Here is a 14,722-nt window from a genome sequence, read left to right on the forward strand (position 1 = left end):
ATCCCAGTGTCTGATGTGCAGCACAGCATGGCAGCACCTGACTCCATGGAAAGACTTGGACAGAGGGTTTAGGGTCAGCACCCATGAACACCACCCACCCCAGCAGGAGCCGGATGGGCGTGGACGTGTTTCTAGAGCAACACACCAAACTGGAGCCTGCAGAATCGTGCTTCCCTGGCAAAAATTCCCTTTAAACACTATTAAGAGATCTCCAGGATTGTGGACAGCCGGCTGTGTCTTCTCCTGCTGCAGCAGAGTCAGCCAAGACCAGGAGAACAAAGGAAGAGGCTCTCTCAATCCCACAGCCCCAGGCTGGGGGAGGAGGACATGAGCTCCTTCCTCTGGTTTCTCACACAGGGCTGAGTAAACTTTGGTGCTGTGGCCAATTCAGAAGCCATTTTCCAAAAACCTTCCCACACCCCATTCCTAAAATTTTTCTTCTGTGCCAAGAGAGGCCCATCTTTTGGAAGTCCACCCCTAAAATCTGCCCCGTCCAGCCCCGAGGTGTCATGCCTAGCACGGCAGAAATCACAGCACTGTGGAAACGGGGCAGGCCCAGGATTTCCAGCTTCTTCCCATTGATCTTGATGGTGTATCGGGATACAGAAGCCTGGAAATACCTTCAGCACTGCCTTGAGCTGTGCTCTGGATGGTTTTGGGAAGCTTTTCCTCGGCTTCCCTCCGGCAGCACAGCCCCAGCTGTCTCCTACCACGGTCACATTGCTGGAAAAGCATTTCCAAAAAGAACCAAAATTATATATATATATGTATACATACATATATATGTCTATACATACACACACACACGTATATATATGTATATATGTCTACCTATATATACACATATAGGTTGACAGGCAAGCTGCCAAAGTAGAAAACATCAGATCACCCAGTTTGCATGATGCGTGTTAAAGAAATGAGACTTTTAGCCCATGACATCTTCTTTAAAAATGAGTATTTAAGATCTTCAAAAATTGCTACAGTACAAAAAGTGTTTGTGTGTGTATATATATATATTTTCTCTCTACATATACCGTATGTATGTACGCGTATGGACCGGAATGGATGACCCCACCAGAAGAGATGCCCCACTTGTCCTCCACAACATTTCCAGGCGTTATTGTCTCAGCTCTTTGCAAAGTCTTTGCATCAGTTCATGGCACATAATGGTAATTATTGGCACAGGTTCAGAGTCACCGTCCATGGCCGGGCTCCAGGCGCTCATCCTTCCCTTTCCATCCCTTGCTGGTTCCTCCTCCTCCTCCTCCTCCTCCTCCTCCTCCACGGGATTCTTAACTCGCACACTTTCCTTTCTCTCCTCCCAAAAACGTGCTCCTTGACAACGCAGTTACCTATAGGCGTGTTCATTTTTATAAAAATATATTTGGCCCATAGAACGCTGCTCTTTGAGTCTCCTACTGGTAAACAGAAATGGTAGGTACAGGTAACCCATTATTTTTTTATATTTTTTACAGGTTCACCAATGGAATCCTGTTGAGGACGAGAAGAAAAAGAAAGATTAAGTCACGACAGGGAATTTGCACCAAGTCTTGCATCTTTGCTTGGATAATCTCTCACAGCCTAGAGGTTTCCTCCTCCTTCCCTCTTGGCTGTGGAGCTGTGGGATTCCTGAGGGAGCAGGGTATCAGTGACCTCCTCCTCCTCCTCTGCAGCTTCTGGTCTGTGCTGGGGATTGGGACCACTACTTCTCTCTCCTCAGGGCTTTTTCCAGAGTGGGATTTACTCCAGATCATCCCTGCATTCTGCAGCTTCTCACACTCGGGCCTTGAGCAGTGAGTGCTCTGGCAGACGAGCAGATGATGACAAGCACTAACAAGATTTTCTAAAGTTAAATCTAAAGAATCAATAGGGAATTGGTTAAGCACCAAACCAGAGATCCTATCAAAGTCTTTAAGCTATTTATTTACCATCTACTGGAAGATGTCTTCCTGTGCAATCTTGGACCCTCAATGTGAAGACAATCACTCCCCATCACTGGCATGTGGCCACTTGCTCTACATGTCTGTGACAGTTAATGAGCTGTAGCACAGCTGGGTGTGCCAAAGACAGCTCCCAGCAGGTACCTACACCCTGTACAGCCATGCTCAAGACACACATTCCTAACCCACACATCCCTTACCTGTGCCCTCTGCCTGGCTGGGATCAGCATCCAGAATGTGCTGTGCTTTTTGTTCCAGGATTCTTTCTCTAAAATCCCACTATTTTTAAGCAGGATGCCCAATTCACCATCTCCAAGAACAACCCTGAAGTCTTAATTAGCGAGACAGATTTTCCAGAGTCCTTAATCTCCTGTGCTGGGGCTGTGCTGGGACTGCTGCTACTCCTCCAAAGACAAGCTGGGATCTTTTATGATGACTCATTATCTGGTAATGTTAACACAAACCATTTGCTGTTGTTAGGCAGAACGGGGCCAGCAGCAGCTGCTGCCGTGTTCGAGCGTGGCTTTAACACACAGCACTGTCAGCTCTCACCGCCTTGTGCCAGGGCAGGGTCAGGCTGGTGTCACCAAACCAGCACAGCTGCTGGCCCCAAACTGTCCCCTCCCTGCCAGAGGTGTCCTGTGGCTCCTGGTGGGCACTGGTTAATGCACAACAGCAGGGTGTACAATCGGTATTGTATCCCAAATAGCCTCTTTGTGCAAAGTAGGTCAGCGCTTGATCAACCTTACAGATTTTTGTATAATCTCATTCCATGGGGTTTTTCAGTCAAAGAGAGCGGGATTAAGGACAAGAATAATGTGGAATCTCAAACTTCATTTCAGAAAGCCCCAAAGCCAGGATGAAATCAAGCCAAACCAACCATCCTGTGCTGTGGTGCCTGGACAAAGCCACTCAAGCCTTTGGCACGTGTGCTGGTCTGCAGAGTGGTGGTGCTCCTGCCTCTGTCTGGGTGCTCCTCCAGCACCACTGGCACCAGGCAAGAGATTTCCTTTTCACCCCTCCCTTCAGGTAACTCCTGGGAGCTTCCACTGACTGCTGCTCTCCTCACCTAGCCAGCCCAGGGCCACACTGAGGCTGCACTGGCACACCAGGCTGCTGCAGACAGACTTCTCTGCCTGCAGGAGCAGCTGCTGGCAGCTGCTGCTGAGGTGTGACATCCACTGAGGTGTGACATCTACCAAGGAGCTGGTGCTCCAGTGGGGCCCAGAAGCCAGCACAGGCAATCTGCTGGAAAGCTCCACCAGCTGCTTGCCATGGGCAGCATTGCCTGCTGTGGGGAGGGACGGTGCCCTGGCAGGGACCATGCCTGCAGTACAGGAACCCTACCCATGGCTCCTGCTGGCACAGGAGGAATCTGACCCCAGGAAATAGCTTCAACATCTGCTCCCTGTGTACCTGGATGAGTTTTACTATGTTTTCTGACACAACCATGACACTGCTTGCAGCTCTCTGGGCTGGAGATGCTCAGCAGTGCTGTCCCTTATATCTGCTGCCTCAACTGCTCAGCCCAGCCTGATGGGGCTGTTGGCATCACCCAAGGCCGGGGTGCCAGCTGGTCAGTCCTCACACCAGTTTGACAGACTGTCAGATGTGAAGTTCACATTAAATTCCAACTTGGCTCCCAGTGGTCATCTCAACAAAACATCTGCAGCACCTCTGTCCTGCCATCCCTGTCCTGGGACATGCCACCAGCCTTGTGCCTCCAGCTCTGGCCCCACACCATCAGGAGCACTAATGTGCACATGAGACAGAGCTGTGAAGTGCTGTCAACTAAAATCTGTAAAACACTAGGAGAAAGGGGCTGTGAGGAGAAAGCTGCATGTGGCCCCTCCAGCCAAAAAGCTGCACATGCTCCAGATTCTCCTTCTCCTCTGATGTGGTGCAGTGGGTCAACAGCAACTGTCCCCTTCAGGTGACCTTGCTGCAGCTGTGGATGCCAGCCAGGAAATGCTCATTCCCCCGGAAGCGGTGCAGCCCAGGCAGCTGCATCTCCTTTTCCACCAGCCTCTCCCCTAGTAACAAGAGCTGGAGAGGCATCCTCCATGCCTCCACTCCTCTGCTTCCCTCTATCCCACTGCTCCTCTGGCACTTGGCAGCTGGTGACAGCACAAGGCAACCACGGTGGCAGGGACAGCCTGGCAGGGACAGCCTAGCAGGGAGCTCATCTCCATGCCATCTGCACCTCACACAGTGACACATGAAACTTGGAATGCTCACTTCACCTGAGGGATTTCCCACCAGCACCTGGTTTCAGCTGGGACACACCACTTATGCAAGCACGTCCCAGAAACACCCTGGTGCAAACACACCTGTGCAGAGTAAACATGCAGAGAACAGGTAGGACAGGTTCGGGATCAATCTCATTTTGTTATCCCTAATGAAACCAAACAGCAGCTTCCAGAATTGCATCTGTAATTGAAGTGCCATTACAGAGCTAATGCTCCAGGTACGAGCCCGATAGATTTTTCCAGAGCGCGTCAATGTGCGTTTTATGGATTCCATGAAAATGGATCAATGAGAATTTCAAGGATTTAATAAGGCGTAATGGAATGGCTTCAGGCTATTTAAAGAAATCTATGGAGGTGACCAGGCCACAGTCTTTCGCCTGGGGTTTCACAGGACCTGGAGCAGGAGCAGTGGGATCCACACAGGATTTCTACAGTGCTTCAAGCTGCTCCTTCCTTCCCTCTACCATGGAGAGCTGTAGATGGCATTGAATGTAGCTGGCTTGCTTTATGTGTTATTTCTTTTTAATTCACTTTAAGCCCATGGAAAGACATCCCAAACTACAAAACTGAGGGTGGAAGAGGCCCAGTGGTTATTCCTGAGGTGCTCCCTGCAGATTCTCCATGCTCCCTCTCCTGCTGCCGTCTCTTCTGGCACCAGCTCCTACCTGGGTTCCTTTGCCCTCTGTCCCCTGAGACAATGGCCATAACAACAGAGTCAGAGAAAAAACATGAGCATGTCAGTGGATGGGGAGTGAGAGCCTCTCACCTTCACCAGTGAAGCTGCTGCAGCCAGAAGAGGCTCTGGGGGGGGCAGTGGGGCCATGCCAGGTGAATCCCTGCTCTCTGCCCCACTGTGCTGGCACACACCTCACCTGCCCTGTCTAGACACCACAGCCCCAGCACGGCCAAGATCATTAACTTTTTATTCCCTTTCATTCTAATCTAATTATATTTCTGTGTTCAATAGCTGTGCATAATGTTAAACAGGCTATTCCAAGTGAGCTGCAGCCAGGGAAGGCTGGAAATTTCATTTACACTGAATATATGATTCATTACAGCAGAGACTTGGGACAGAGCAATTAATTCACCTGAGCACGTGGCTCAAGCGGGCACCGCTGCCCAGGGCGAGCTGGCACACACAGACTTTTCCTGCCATTGCTATCAGCTCTGCCATCTTCAAAAGTGACACAAGGAGGTGAAAACAGCTCAGGCCAACTCAACAAAAAAGAAGGAAATCCCCAAAATTGTACCGTTGCAACCAGATCATCACTGTACTCCTTCAGCAACACCCCAGGTCTGACTGGCTGCTGGGGACTGTGCTCTAAGGGTTGGCCTTGCAGAGAAGCAGGAGAAGGAGGAGAAGGAGGAGGAGGAGGAGGAGGAGGAGGAGGAGGAGGACCCCAGCACCCTTGCAGTGAGCATGGAAGTGTTCATGACAGCAAACATCACCAAATGAGCTTTCAGATGCTTGGTGGAGCGTGCATGCTCCAACGAGGCGGGCTGTCCATCATGCCACCAGAGGTTAATTACAGATCAGGCCATTTCCCAGCATGGAAATTAATGTGGCTTGCTGAGGTTTCAGAGGTGGGCTGGAACCATGGGATCAGGCTGAACTTCAAGGCTGCCCCAGGAACCCTTTGCTTTTGAGTCCTTGTCCATCCCAGTCCCTCCCTGTTAGAGTTGGCCTGTCTGCAATTAACCTCCCTGGAAAAGGGAGCCTTGTTTGGCTCCCAGTGCCCCATCCATGGCATGGAATATGTCCAGTCACACTGAAGGAAGTGCAGGAGGGAGGATGGCACCAGGCAGGGTACGAAGGGCACAGCGGGGGCACAGGATGGGTGCGGGATGGATGCGGGGAGCGCGGTACGTACCAGGAAACAGCCCGCTGGCGTCTGCCCTGCCCCCAGAAGTCAAACAGGCTTCGGCCAGTCAGCAGGAGATTTCAAACCATTTCTCAGACACAAAGGCCACGGGAATAAGATGCCGGTCAGAAGAAGAGGGTCTGCAGTGAGCAGAAAGAGGGGCTTGTACACGCTGGTACGTAACACACACGGTGCAAGCCAGGGTGGCCTGCTGCAGTCTGCTGTTTTTCATCTCTCTAGAGTGATGCTTTGAGTGGGTTCACGGGGCTGCCTGGAAGTGCTGTGGGATAGAGGGTCCCAGAAAGCATCCCTGGATGGTGAAAAAGCCATGATCTCTGCTAGCCATAACACAGGCACTCTGTCACCTGGCTGGAGTTCATATCAAACCAAGGCTTGTGGACACCCAAGAAAATGGTGTGACACTCCCTGCCAGTTCTCTACCTCCCAAGATGTGAAGAAACCCTGGAAAATGCAGATGAGCAGAACGCTGCACACACGCAAGATATGCTGATTGAAAAGGCATCAATGCTGGCTGAAAGGCATCAAATTGCTGGCTCCAGGCCTGTCCTTGGGGCAGGCAGATCTGGGCTGTGGCTGCCACACATGTCGTGGTTCCTCAAGGCTGTCTGGAGCATCAGCTGCTCATTTTCTCCCTCAAAACTCTCAGCCTGGCTTCCCCTCTGCCTTTGATAGGGACACACATTTACCATATGGTGAAACCACACCAGCACCCAGTGAAAGCACTCTGGAGACAGCCTGTGGTGTGGGAAACATCGCTCCTAACCCCACTGCTCCTGATTCCCCCCCAGGCAGGCAAGGGGCTGGCAGAGCACGGCCACATCCCTTGGCTGCAAATGACACTCCTTGTTAGTGCTGTGCCGTTGTTTTGCAGCAGCCAAACGGTTCATTTGGCTCTCACTGCCTGCTCCTCCATTAATCACCTGCTTGTTTGCAGCCCAGCAGCTTTGCCGATGCCACTGAGGAGACAGCACAGGCGCTGGAAAAATGGATCCAGTGGCATTTTATGTGCTGGCAGGAGCAGCAGCAGCTGGGAAATGAACACCATGTGTGGTGCTGAGCTCGCTCAGCCCTGCAGGGCTAGGGCCTGCTGAGGCACCCACCCAGCCTCACCGCCAGAACTGGGGGTCAGGGGGCCAATCCCACACTGAACTATGAGCGGGTGAGCACCCAAGAGGTAGGAGGCTCTGCCAAATGTTCCTGGAACTTCACCCCTTGGGGAATTTGCAGGCAACCTCGACAAGGGAAGAGATGAGAATCTTGACTCCATGTTTCAGAGGCTGATTTGTTATTTTATGATACATATTATATGAAAAATGCTATACTAAAAGAAATAGAGAAAGGGTACAGATAGAAGGCTAGACAAGAATGATAATAAAATCTTGTGAATGACCAGAGTATCGACACAGCTGGACCTGTGATTGGTCATTAAGTAAAAACAATCTGCATGAGACCAATCAAAGATGCACCTGTTGGTAAGCAACCTCCAAACCACATTGGAAGCAATCAGATAATTATTGTTTACATTTCGTTTTTGAGGCCTCTCAGCTTCTCAGGAGAAAAAATCCTGGCAAAGGGATTTTTCAGAAAATATGTCAGCGACAAGCCCTGAGCACCAGAGCCCCATCACCCCAGCAGGATGGTGCTGCCCCCACGCCAGAAAACCACGGCGTCAGCCTCACCTGTTTCCATTGAAGGTGGTTTTGTAATCCCCGGGCGAGTGCAACGTGTCCTCGGCGTAGACGGGCACGGGCGTCCGCACGCACTCGTGGGAGCACTGCAGCGTCTCGTTGTAGGCGGTGAAGATGTCGAGGGCGCTGGGCACACGGGCGGGGGCGAAGTCAGTCAGGTTCTGGCAGCTCTCCTCCTGCTGGTCCAGCTTGCGTTGGTGGCTGTTGCGCCGGGGGCGTCCGCTCTGCGCACAGCTGGGCGGGGGGAGAGAGAATCAGACAGTCATGGGATGGGCTGGGTTGGAAGGGACCTTAAAAACCCTTCAGTTCCATCCCCCTGCCATGGGCAGAGATGCCTTCCACTAGATTGGGTTGTTGCAAGCCCTGTTCAACTGGCCTTGGACTCTTCCAGGGATGGGGCAGTCACAGCTTCTCTGGGCAGCCTGTGCTATGGCCTCGCCACCCTCACAGGGAAGAAATTTCCCCTAAGATCTAATCTAAATCTTCCCTTTAGTTGAAAACCACTCCCCTTGTCTCATTCCACTGTCTGTCTGTGTGAAAAGTTTCCCTCCAACATTTTTATGAGTCTGTTATGGCCTGAAAGGCCAAAGCAGAAGGGATGGCAGGCACCGTATCCCTGAAACTTGGCAAGGGAACTCACCTGATTGACCAGTCATTACAGATTGTTCCATATTATATTAGAATTCAGAAATTGCAATTCCAATTCCGAATTGGAAAGATCAGCCACAAGCAGTCATTTGGCTCGGTGCTTTTTTATAAGAACCAAATTTACATTTTAGACACAAGCTTTTTCCCATCAGAGGAATGACTTAATGAGTCACACTTTTGTACCTGCAGGAAGCAAAAGCCTTTTCTTAAGTGAAAATATGTAGGTGAGAACAATGAAGTGAAACCCTTTCCATTTGGGAGACACCAACAGGTTGGAACTTCTCAGGATAAATGAGCTCAGGACCTGGTGTGACACAGCAGAGGGATGGCTGGCAGGGCAGCCCTGCTCTCCAGAGGCTCCTCCAGCTCTGGAGGCTTCATAAGGATCTCGTGGCTGCACAACACTTCTGCCTCAGTACATCAGAGACGAGGAGAACCCCAGCTAGCAGGAGCCGCCCTCAATCAGCCTGGTCCTATTTCAGGGTCTAGACACTGATTTAATTAAGATGCCACTTTTTCCAGATGGGATTGACAGCGCCTTGCAGAATGCTGGAGCTTTGGGAGGTGGCAGCTCCGAGGGCGGTGGGAGCTGGGGATGCCTGCACTGTCTGTGGAGGGGCACCCCTGGGGACAGGAGCGTGGGGGTCTGCCAGGAGCAGTGCTGGCCAGGGTGACAGCATCTGGCTGCTGGCTCTGCTCTGCTTGATGCAAATGAAAGAGACAGCCCTAAACCAACTGCTGTCTCCCCATGGCACATGTGCAGGAGGAGCAGTGACAAGGAGGACGCTGGCTTGGCACGCAGCCATCGCTCACCCGTCCTGCTTGAGGGGGACAAATGCCAGCCAAAGGACGGGGACAGCGACCGTGTCCCTGCTGGGGACAGGGCCAGCGTGTGTGGTGTGGGTCAGCCCTGCCAAGGAGCACCTGAATGAGGCCTGGGGTCACCCAATGAACCGAGGCAGTGTGGGTAGAGTTGAGCAAACTCCCAGGTACTGTTTCTTCACCCTGGACACACCTGGGTGCTGCCCACACTCTCCTGCTGAGGATTTTCTCTGGTGATTTCTCAATTTCACTTACTGTAAAGCATTTCTATTCTACACTGATCACTGGATTTATTTTTTCCCCCTTTTTGGCTTCAGCAGCAGTTACTGAGCTGTTCTGCCAAGCTGTGGTCAGCCGGATCAATGACTCGCACCGCTCACTGCTGCGACTGGAGACAAATCCCACAAGTGTTTTATAAACTATTCTCCCTGCTCCTTCACTGAAACACTGCGGCAACCAGGGTAGTGCTGTGAATTAAATCCCACTCGAGATAAAGGAGGGGGAGCCTCACTGGCTACTCCCCAAAGCAAGTTCAGCTGTGGGGACAGAACCTTGGTGCTTTCAGTCGGCAGCTGCTCAGCATTAGGGCTTTGCCAAGATGAAGATGCCTCCATAGCCCTGCAAAGGGCTTCTCCTCTCATCCCAGAGAGCCAGCAGGCTCCTCATCAACCCGGTGTTGTAATTGCCTCCTGGCTGCAGAAGTTGATTTGCTGCAGCACCCACGCAGAGCTCGGCCAGGCTGGAGGGGAGAGCCACCAGCCACGCTCCCCCCAGCCCCGTGCTGCAGCCGTGTCTCTACGCCAGCAACGCTGACCTCAAAGTAGGCCAGTTTCCCTGGGAAAATAGGTAAAGTGAGGAGTGCCTGGAGCGAAAGCTAACCTATTTTGCCATACGCCCAAGCCACACTGAGAGAACAAACCAGAGCAAATGAAGCTGGAGAAGCACAGCAGTGCCCTGGGGGTTGGGGCATGCTTCAAACCATGGCACCTGAGGGGCGTCGAAGGTGCCCTTCTGTCCCTGGGGTCACAGGGAAGGGCAGGAGGTGCAGCTGCTTCTTGTCAAGCCAGGCTGGGGATTTTAGCAGCAGCATCAAACCTCCTTAGGGAAGGCAGTGGAGGAGCTGCTGGCACTGGGCAGATCCTGGGAGCACCTGCTGTGGCCCAACACACGGCTCTGACCTCTCCAGGTGGCACTGTGCTGAGGCACTCAGCCCCAGAACAGCAATGCACACGTGCCCTGTGAGACTTGTCCACCCAGCCTGGGCACATGCTGGTCCCCAAAGCCACTGGCCAGGTGGTGTGAGGTGGGGAAGCTGTGGAGGCCCAGCCAAACCCGGATGCACCAACCTCCTTTGGAGGTTTTGCTGTAAACCCCCCATTTTCTCCTGCAATCCTGGCAGGTGCCACAGGCTTTGGCACCTGCAGCGGGACGGGCACCTCCATCCCCATCCTGTCCCCATCCCACGCCACCCCCAAGCCAAGCAGAGCAGGAGGGGCCTTACCAATTTTTTAAGACAAGAGTTGTTATCAGCGCAGCTATAACCATGATGAGGGACACGGTAATAGTGATTATCTGATGAACAGCCAGACCTGCAGACAGAAGAAAAAAACAGTGGGGATGGGAACTGAGGGGACCCTGGCAGAGCACCCCCTCCCCACACAGCCCCCCACCACCCCCTCCCAGCGCGAGGCCACGCACAGCCCCCGGCAGCGGTGCCGCAATCCTCTCTCCTGCCTTACACAAAATAATCTGTAAGCCAGGCTCCTCATTTCCTATCCTCTCAAGTATGTTCCTTGTCAGCCCGAATTAGGCACGAAGAACGGAAGAGAAGTGAAGACGTCTCCCCTCTGGGACGGAAAGGGAGACGAGCACAGCCTTGCACCGGGTGCGGGATTCACCAGGGAGAATAATTACAGCACTGGCGGCTGCTCGCCTTGCAGGTCGGGTGGGCTCACTTCCCCCTCTTCACCTTCCACGGGGTATCATTTTGGCTCGTGGATCATTCCTAATGAGCAGTTTGGAAACAAAAGCAGCTCGCTGTACACTATGTTTGTGATTTTGTGCTGCCTTACAGTTGCAATTTCATAATGAAATGATTTTTCCTGGCTGCAGCCCAAGGATGTGCTATTTTTCACAAACAGATGTTGCAGCTCCTGATGGATGGTAGTTTTAATAAATAAATAAGTCTTAGAATGACAGGAAAATAAGCAGTTTTATATATATATCCGTATGTGTCTGTGGCAAGGACAGCGTCAGTGCCAGGGCCTTGGCTCAGCTGGAGCTGGGGGTGCCTGGGGGCCACTGGGCAGCACTGGGGCAGTCACTGCTCCTGGAGAAGGATTCACTAGTGGCCCCCGTGTTGGCAGGGTGGGCAACAGCCAATTCCAGCTCACTCCTTGGCTGCTCCACCTCTGGGTTTCACCTCCCAGGGGAATTCACAAGGAAAATGCCACACTGGGAGGCTCCCCACCACCCACTGGCACCCCACCTCCTGAAGGTGAGGCCCAGAGAAAGACTCCTGAGTTCCCAGAGGGTGGTGACAATGGGAGCATGTCCCCACGGGCCCGAGGAGGGTGGTGGCAGCTCGTGCCCACGTGTGGCAGGTCAGGAGTGACGCCCACCCTGGCAGCAGCCAGCCCGGCCGCATCCTGCACGGCAGCCTTGGAGCAGCTCCCAGTGGGACACTGCTGAAAAAGATAAAAGGAAAGACTCTAAAAATAAAATCAAACCAGCCCAGTGCCCGATTCCTTTGAAAAACAGAAGCGGAGTCGGGGACGAGACCTTCTGCAACACTGGGAGCTGAGGCAGTGGTGGCAGGGCCGCGGGAGAACCTAACGATGCAATTAATCCTTGCATTTACGTAATGGGAAAGGCACAGGCAGAACAGATTGCAGGTGGCTGAGCACTGGGAAGGATGGCAGCTCCTTGGAGCAGGACACATGGATTTTAAGAAAGGCTGGATAATTTTAGACTCCATCACACACATAAGTTGCCATATGTACCGGCACAGCAAAGTTCCTTTGCATCATGTATAAATTCTGCAGAAGCCAGGGGGATTTCAAGGGGACAGAAGACCTTTGTCTCAATGCTGGTGATGGACAGAGGGAAAGGATCCAACAGGTTGCCTGTGATGGCTCCCTGGGAAGCCCTATAGCAATACCTGCTGCAATAAACACTACCAGGTCTTTATTCTAAATTTACAAATAAATCCTTTCCATTAGGCCCTCAAAGAATGTAGGGCCATATAGAGCAAGATCAAGCAAATATCCAGTCTGTGAGGGGTGGGGGTTAAGGTGTGGGGCACCCTCTGAGAGGGGAATGTCCTGTAAGGGACATAAGAACCCTGGCGGGTGAAGTGAGGTGGACAGAGATGATGCCAAGGGCAAAGCAGTATTTTAAACACAGCCCGCAAAGCCCAACTGGATGGAGGAAGGGGACTTGGAAGATAAAATCAATAGCTCATAGGGCAAAATCCTCCTCCTCCAGTGTAAGAAGCTGCTTGGCACAGGCATAACTCCCCATGAGAGCCTGTGCCCCCAGAGAGAGACCCTGGGAGCAGGGATTACAGCGCCTGGGTTTTATTTGCTCATCTCCTTGGCAAAAGCTCCGATCCCAGCGGGTCATGGAACCCGGTGGCCATGTAATTACACGTTATTAACCGTGGAAACAGGGAGCTGCAGGGAGCTGCAGGGAGGGCAGCGGCGGGAGCGCGGGGAGGGACACCCTGCCCTGGCCCCTCTCACCTGCGAGAGCCTCAGCCCTGCGAGGGCTCCCCCTGCCAAGGCTTTTACCAGGCAATTTGACGCAGTGACCATTTAACTGGAGGGTAATTACAGGAGAAGTATTTAATGGAGCCGAAAGTGTGTCCAAGCCTCTGCGCTTCTGCTAGTGCAGCAGAATTCCGCATGCCGCCTGCCAGGAGGGAAAGCTCTTCAAAGGCGCTCTCTGAACCCTCGGAAATGCTGAAATATCTCTGGGTTTTTCCACTCTCGTGCCGTCCGTGTGCACTCCTCGCTCACTGGGGCCTCTAGATCCCCAAGGTGGGGGGAGAGGGGCCACAGAATCCCAGCAGGGCAGCACAACCCAGCTCCCGATTCCCCACATCCTGGGCAAAACCTCAATCTTCTCAGAGCAAGCCAATGCCAGGGCTTTTTTTTTTTTTTATCTGTTATTTTAAAGACCATATATTTGCTGCTGAGATGAAAGTGCTGAGGTTTGGCCTTTCTGGCCACCTTTTGAAACGGCTCCCGGACAGCTCTGCATCAATGGAATTAATTCCATGAGAAAATCCATTCGAGACTAATGTCTTGCTACTGCAGGAGCGCGCCATGGCAGCGAACAGGAGATATAAGCTCTTAATTAAAAACAAAGAGAACCTCTATCCCCCAAGGCCTTTATTTCAACAGCTCTGGTTAGGGAGCCTGTATTTTTCATTTTCCCAATAAAAACAGCTACGAGCTGCAACTCTTTGAAGACCCTCGTCAAGGCCTTGAAGCTGCATAAAATTAGAAAAAGGAGAAAACAGCTCTATTTCATTTGGAAGGGAGAAAACTGGAGTTACTCTTACAGGCCAGATATTGCTACCCCCAGTCTCTTCCCACACACATGCTGTGTGGATCTCCCTCTCCTCAGCATCCCATCCTCAGTCCTGCCATAAGTCCCCTTCCTCTGTTCTCACATGCCCTGAGCACCAGGATGCCAATGCCTCCTCCCGAGCATTGTGGAGAAGCTGGGACAAAGCTGCTGGACTCAAGAGGCTTTACAGCTTCCCCAGACATCACAAATCACATCTGAGCCCCAAAAACCTCATCCCCTGATAAAGCTGCTTGTGGACAGAACAATTCAATCAGGAGCGTGGTGTGGCCTCCCTGCTGCCACCGCCGGCCTTTCCCAGGAGGGATCAGCCAGATTTGGCCGTGACATGAACCTACTGCTGGTTAATAGCTTGTAAGGAAAATAATTTACAAAAGCCACAAGGGTTTGATACAGGGGAGGAGACACAGCAGAAATCTTCTTGAAAAGCCTTTTTACACTACACTGCCAGTTCCTCTGCTGCCCAGTTCACCACACCACAAACAGCCTTGGCTCTGCTCTTCCCAACACCTTCTTGCTGGCAAAGCTGAGGTCAGCAAAGCTGCTTGGTTTTTCATCTGGTAAATCAGTGATCTCTCTGAAACCCAGCCCAGGGAGTGTTAGTCATCCTGAGGTGAAAACGCAGCTTTTCAGCAAAAAACCCACCAAGGCTGCTGGCAACTTCCTGGAATTTTGAGCTGGACTGATGAAAGAGAGAAAATATCTTCCCGCTGCTGCTGCAAAATGTTTTTGCCAAGAAGGAAAATCCTGGAGGTTTATGCTAAAGACACTGGGACTTATCTTCTCAGGTGTTACAGCAAATATCACCGAGCAATAAATACTTGGAGAGCAGCAGAGGAGAGTTTCTGGCTCACTGAGAGGCATGTGGGAGGATGTGCACAGGCACGTTCGCCATCCGC

The 14,722-nt window shown here is 52.1% G+C and overlaps 1 protein-coding gene across 1 annotated transcript in view; it reads right to left on the bottom strand.

Moving 5' to 3' along the window:
* Positions 1-938: 938 nt before the first annotated feature.
* Positions 939-14,722, bottom strand: part of AJAP1 (adherens junctions associated protein 1) — a 34,100-nt gene continuing 20,316 nt past the window's right edge. Inside the window, exons 3-6 of the mRNA XM_050982633.1 lie at positions 10,732-10,819; positions 7,752-7,994; positions 6,061-6,191; positions 939-1,491 (exon numbers count right to left, since the gene is read on the bottom strand). Of these exons, the coding sequence (XP_050838590.1) occupies positions 6,119-6,191; positions 7,752-7,994; positions 10,732-10,819 (404 nt within the window). The 3' untranslated portion in view covers positions 939-1,491; positions 6,061-6,118. The remainder of the gene's footprint in view (positions 1,492-6,060; positions 6,192-7,751; positions 7,995-10,731; positions 10,820-14,722) is intronic.

Source organism: Serinus canaria, chromosome 21, assembly GCF_022539315.1.
Source record: "Serinus canaria isolate serCan28SL12 chromosome 21, serCan2020, whole genome shotgun sequence".
NCBI classification, from domain to species: domain Eukaryota; kingdom Metazoa; phylum Chordata; class Aves; order Passeriformes; family Fringillidae; genus Serinus; species Serinus canaria.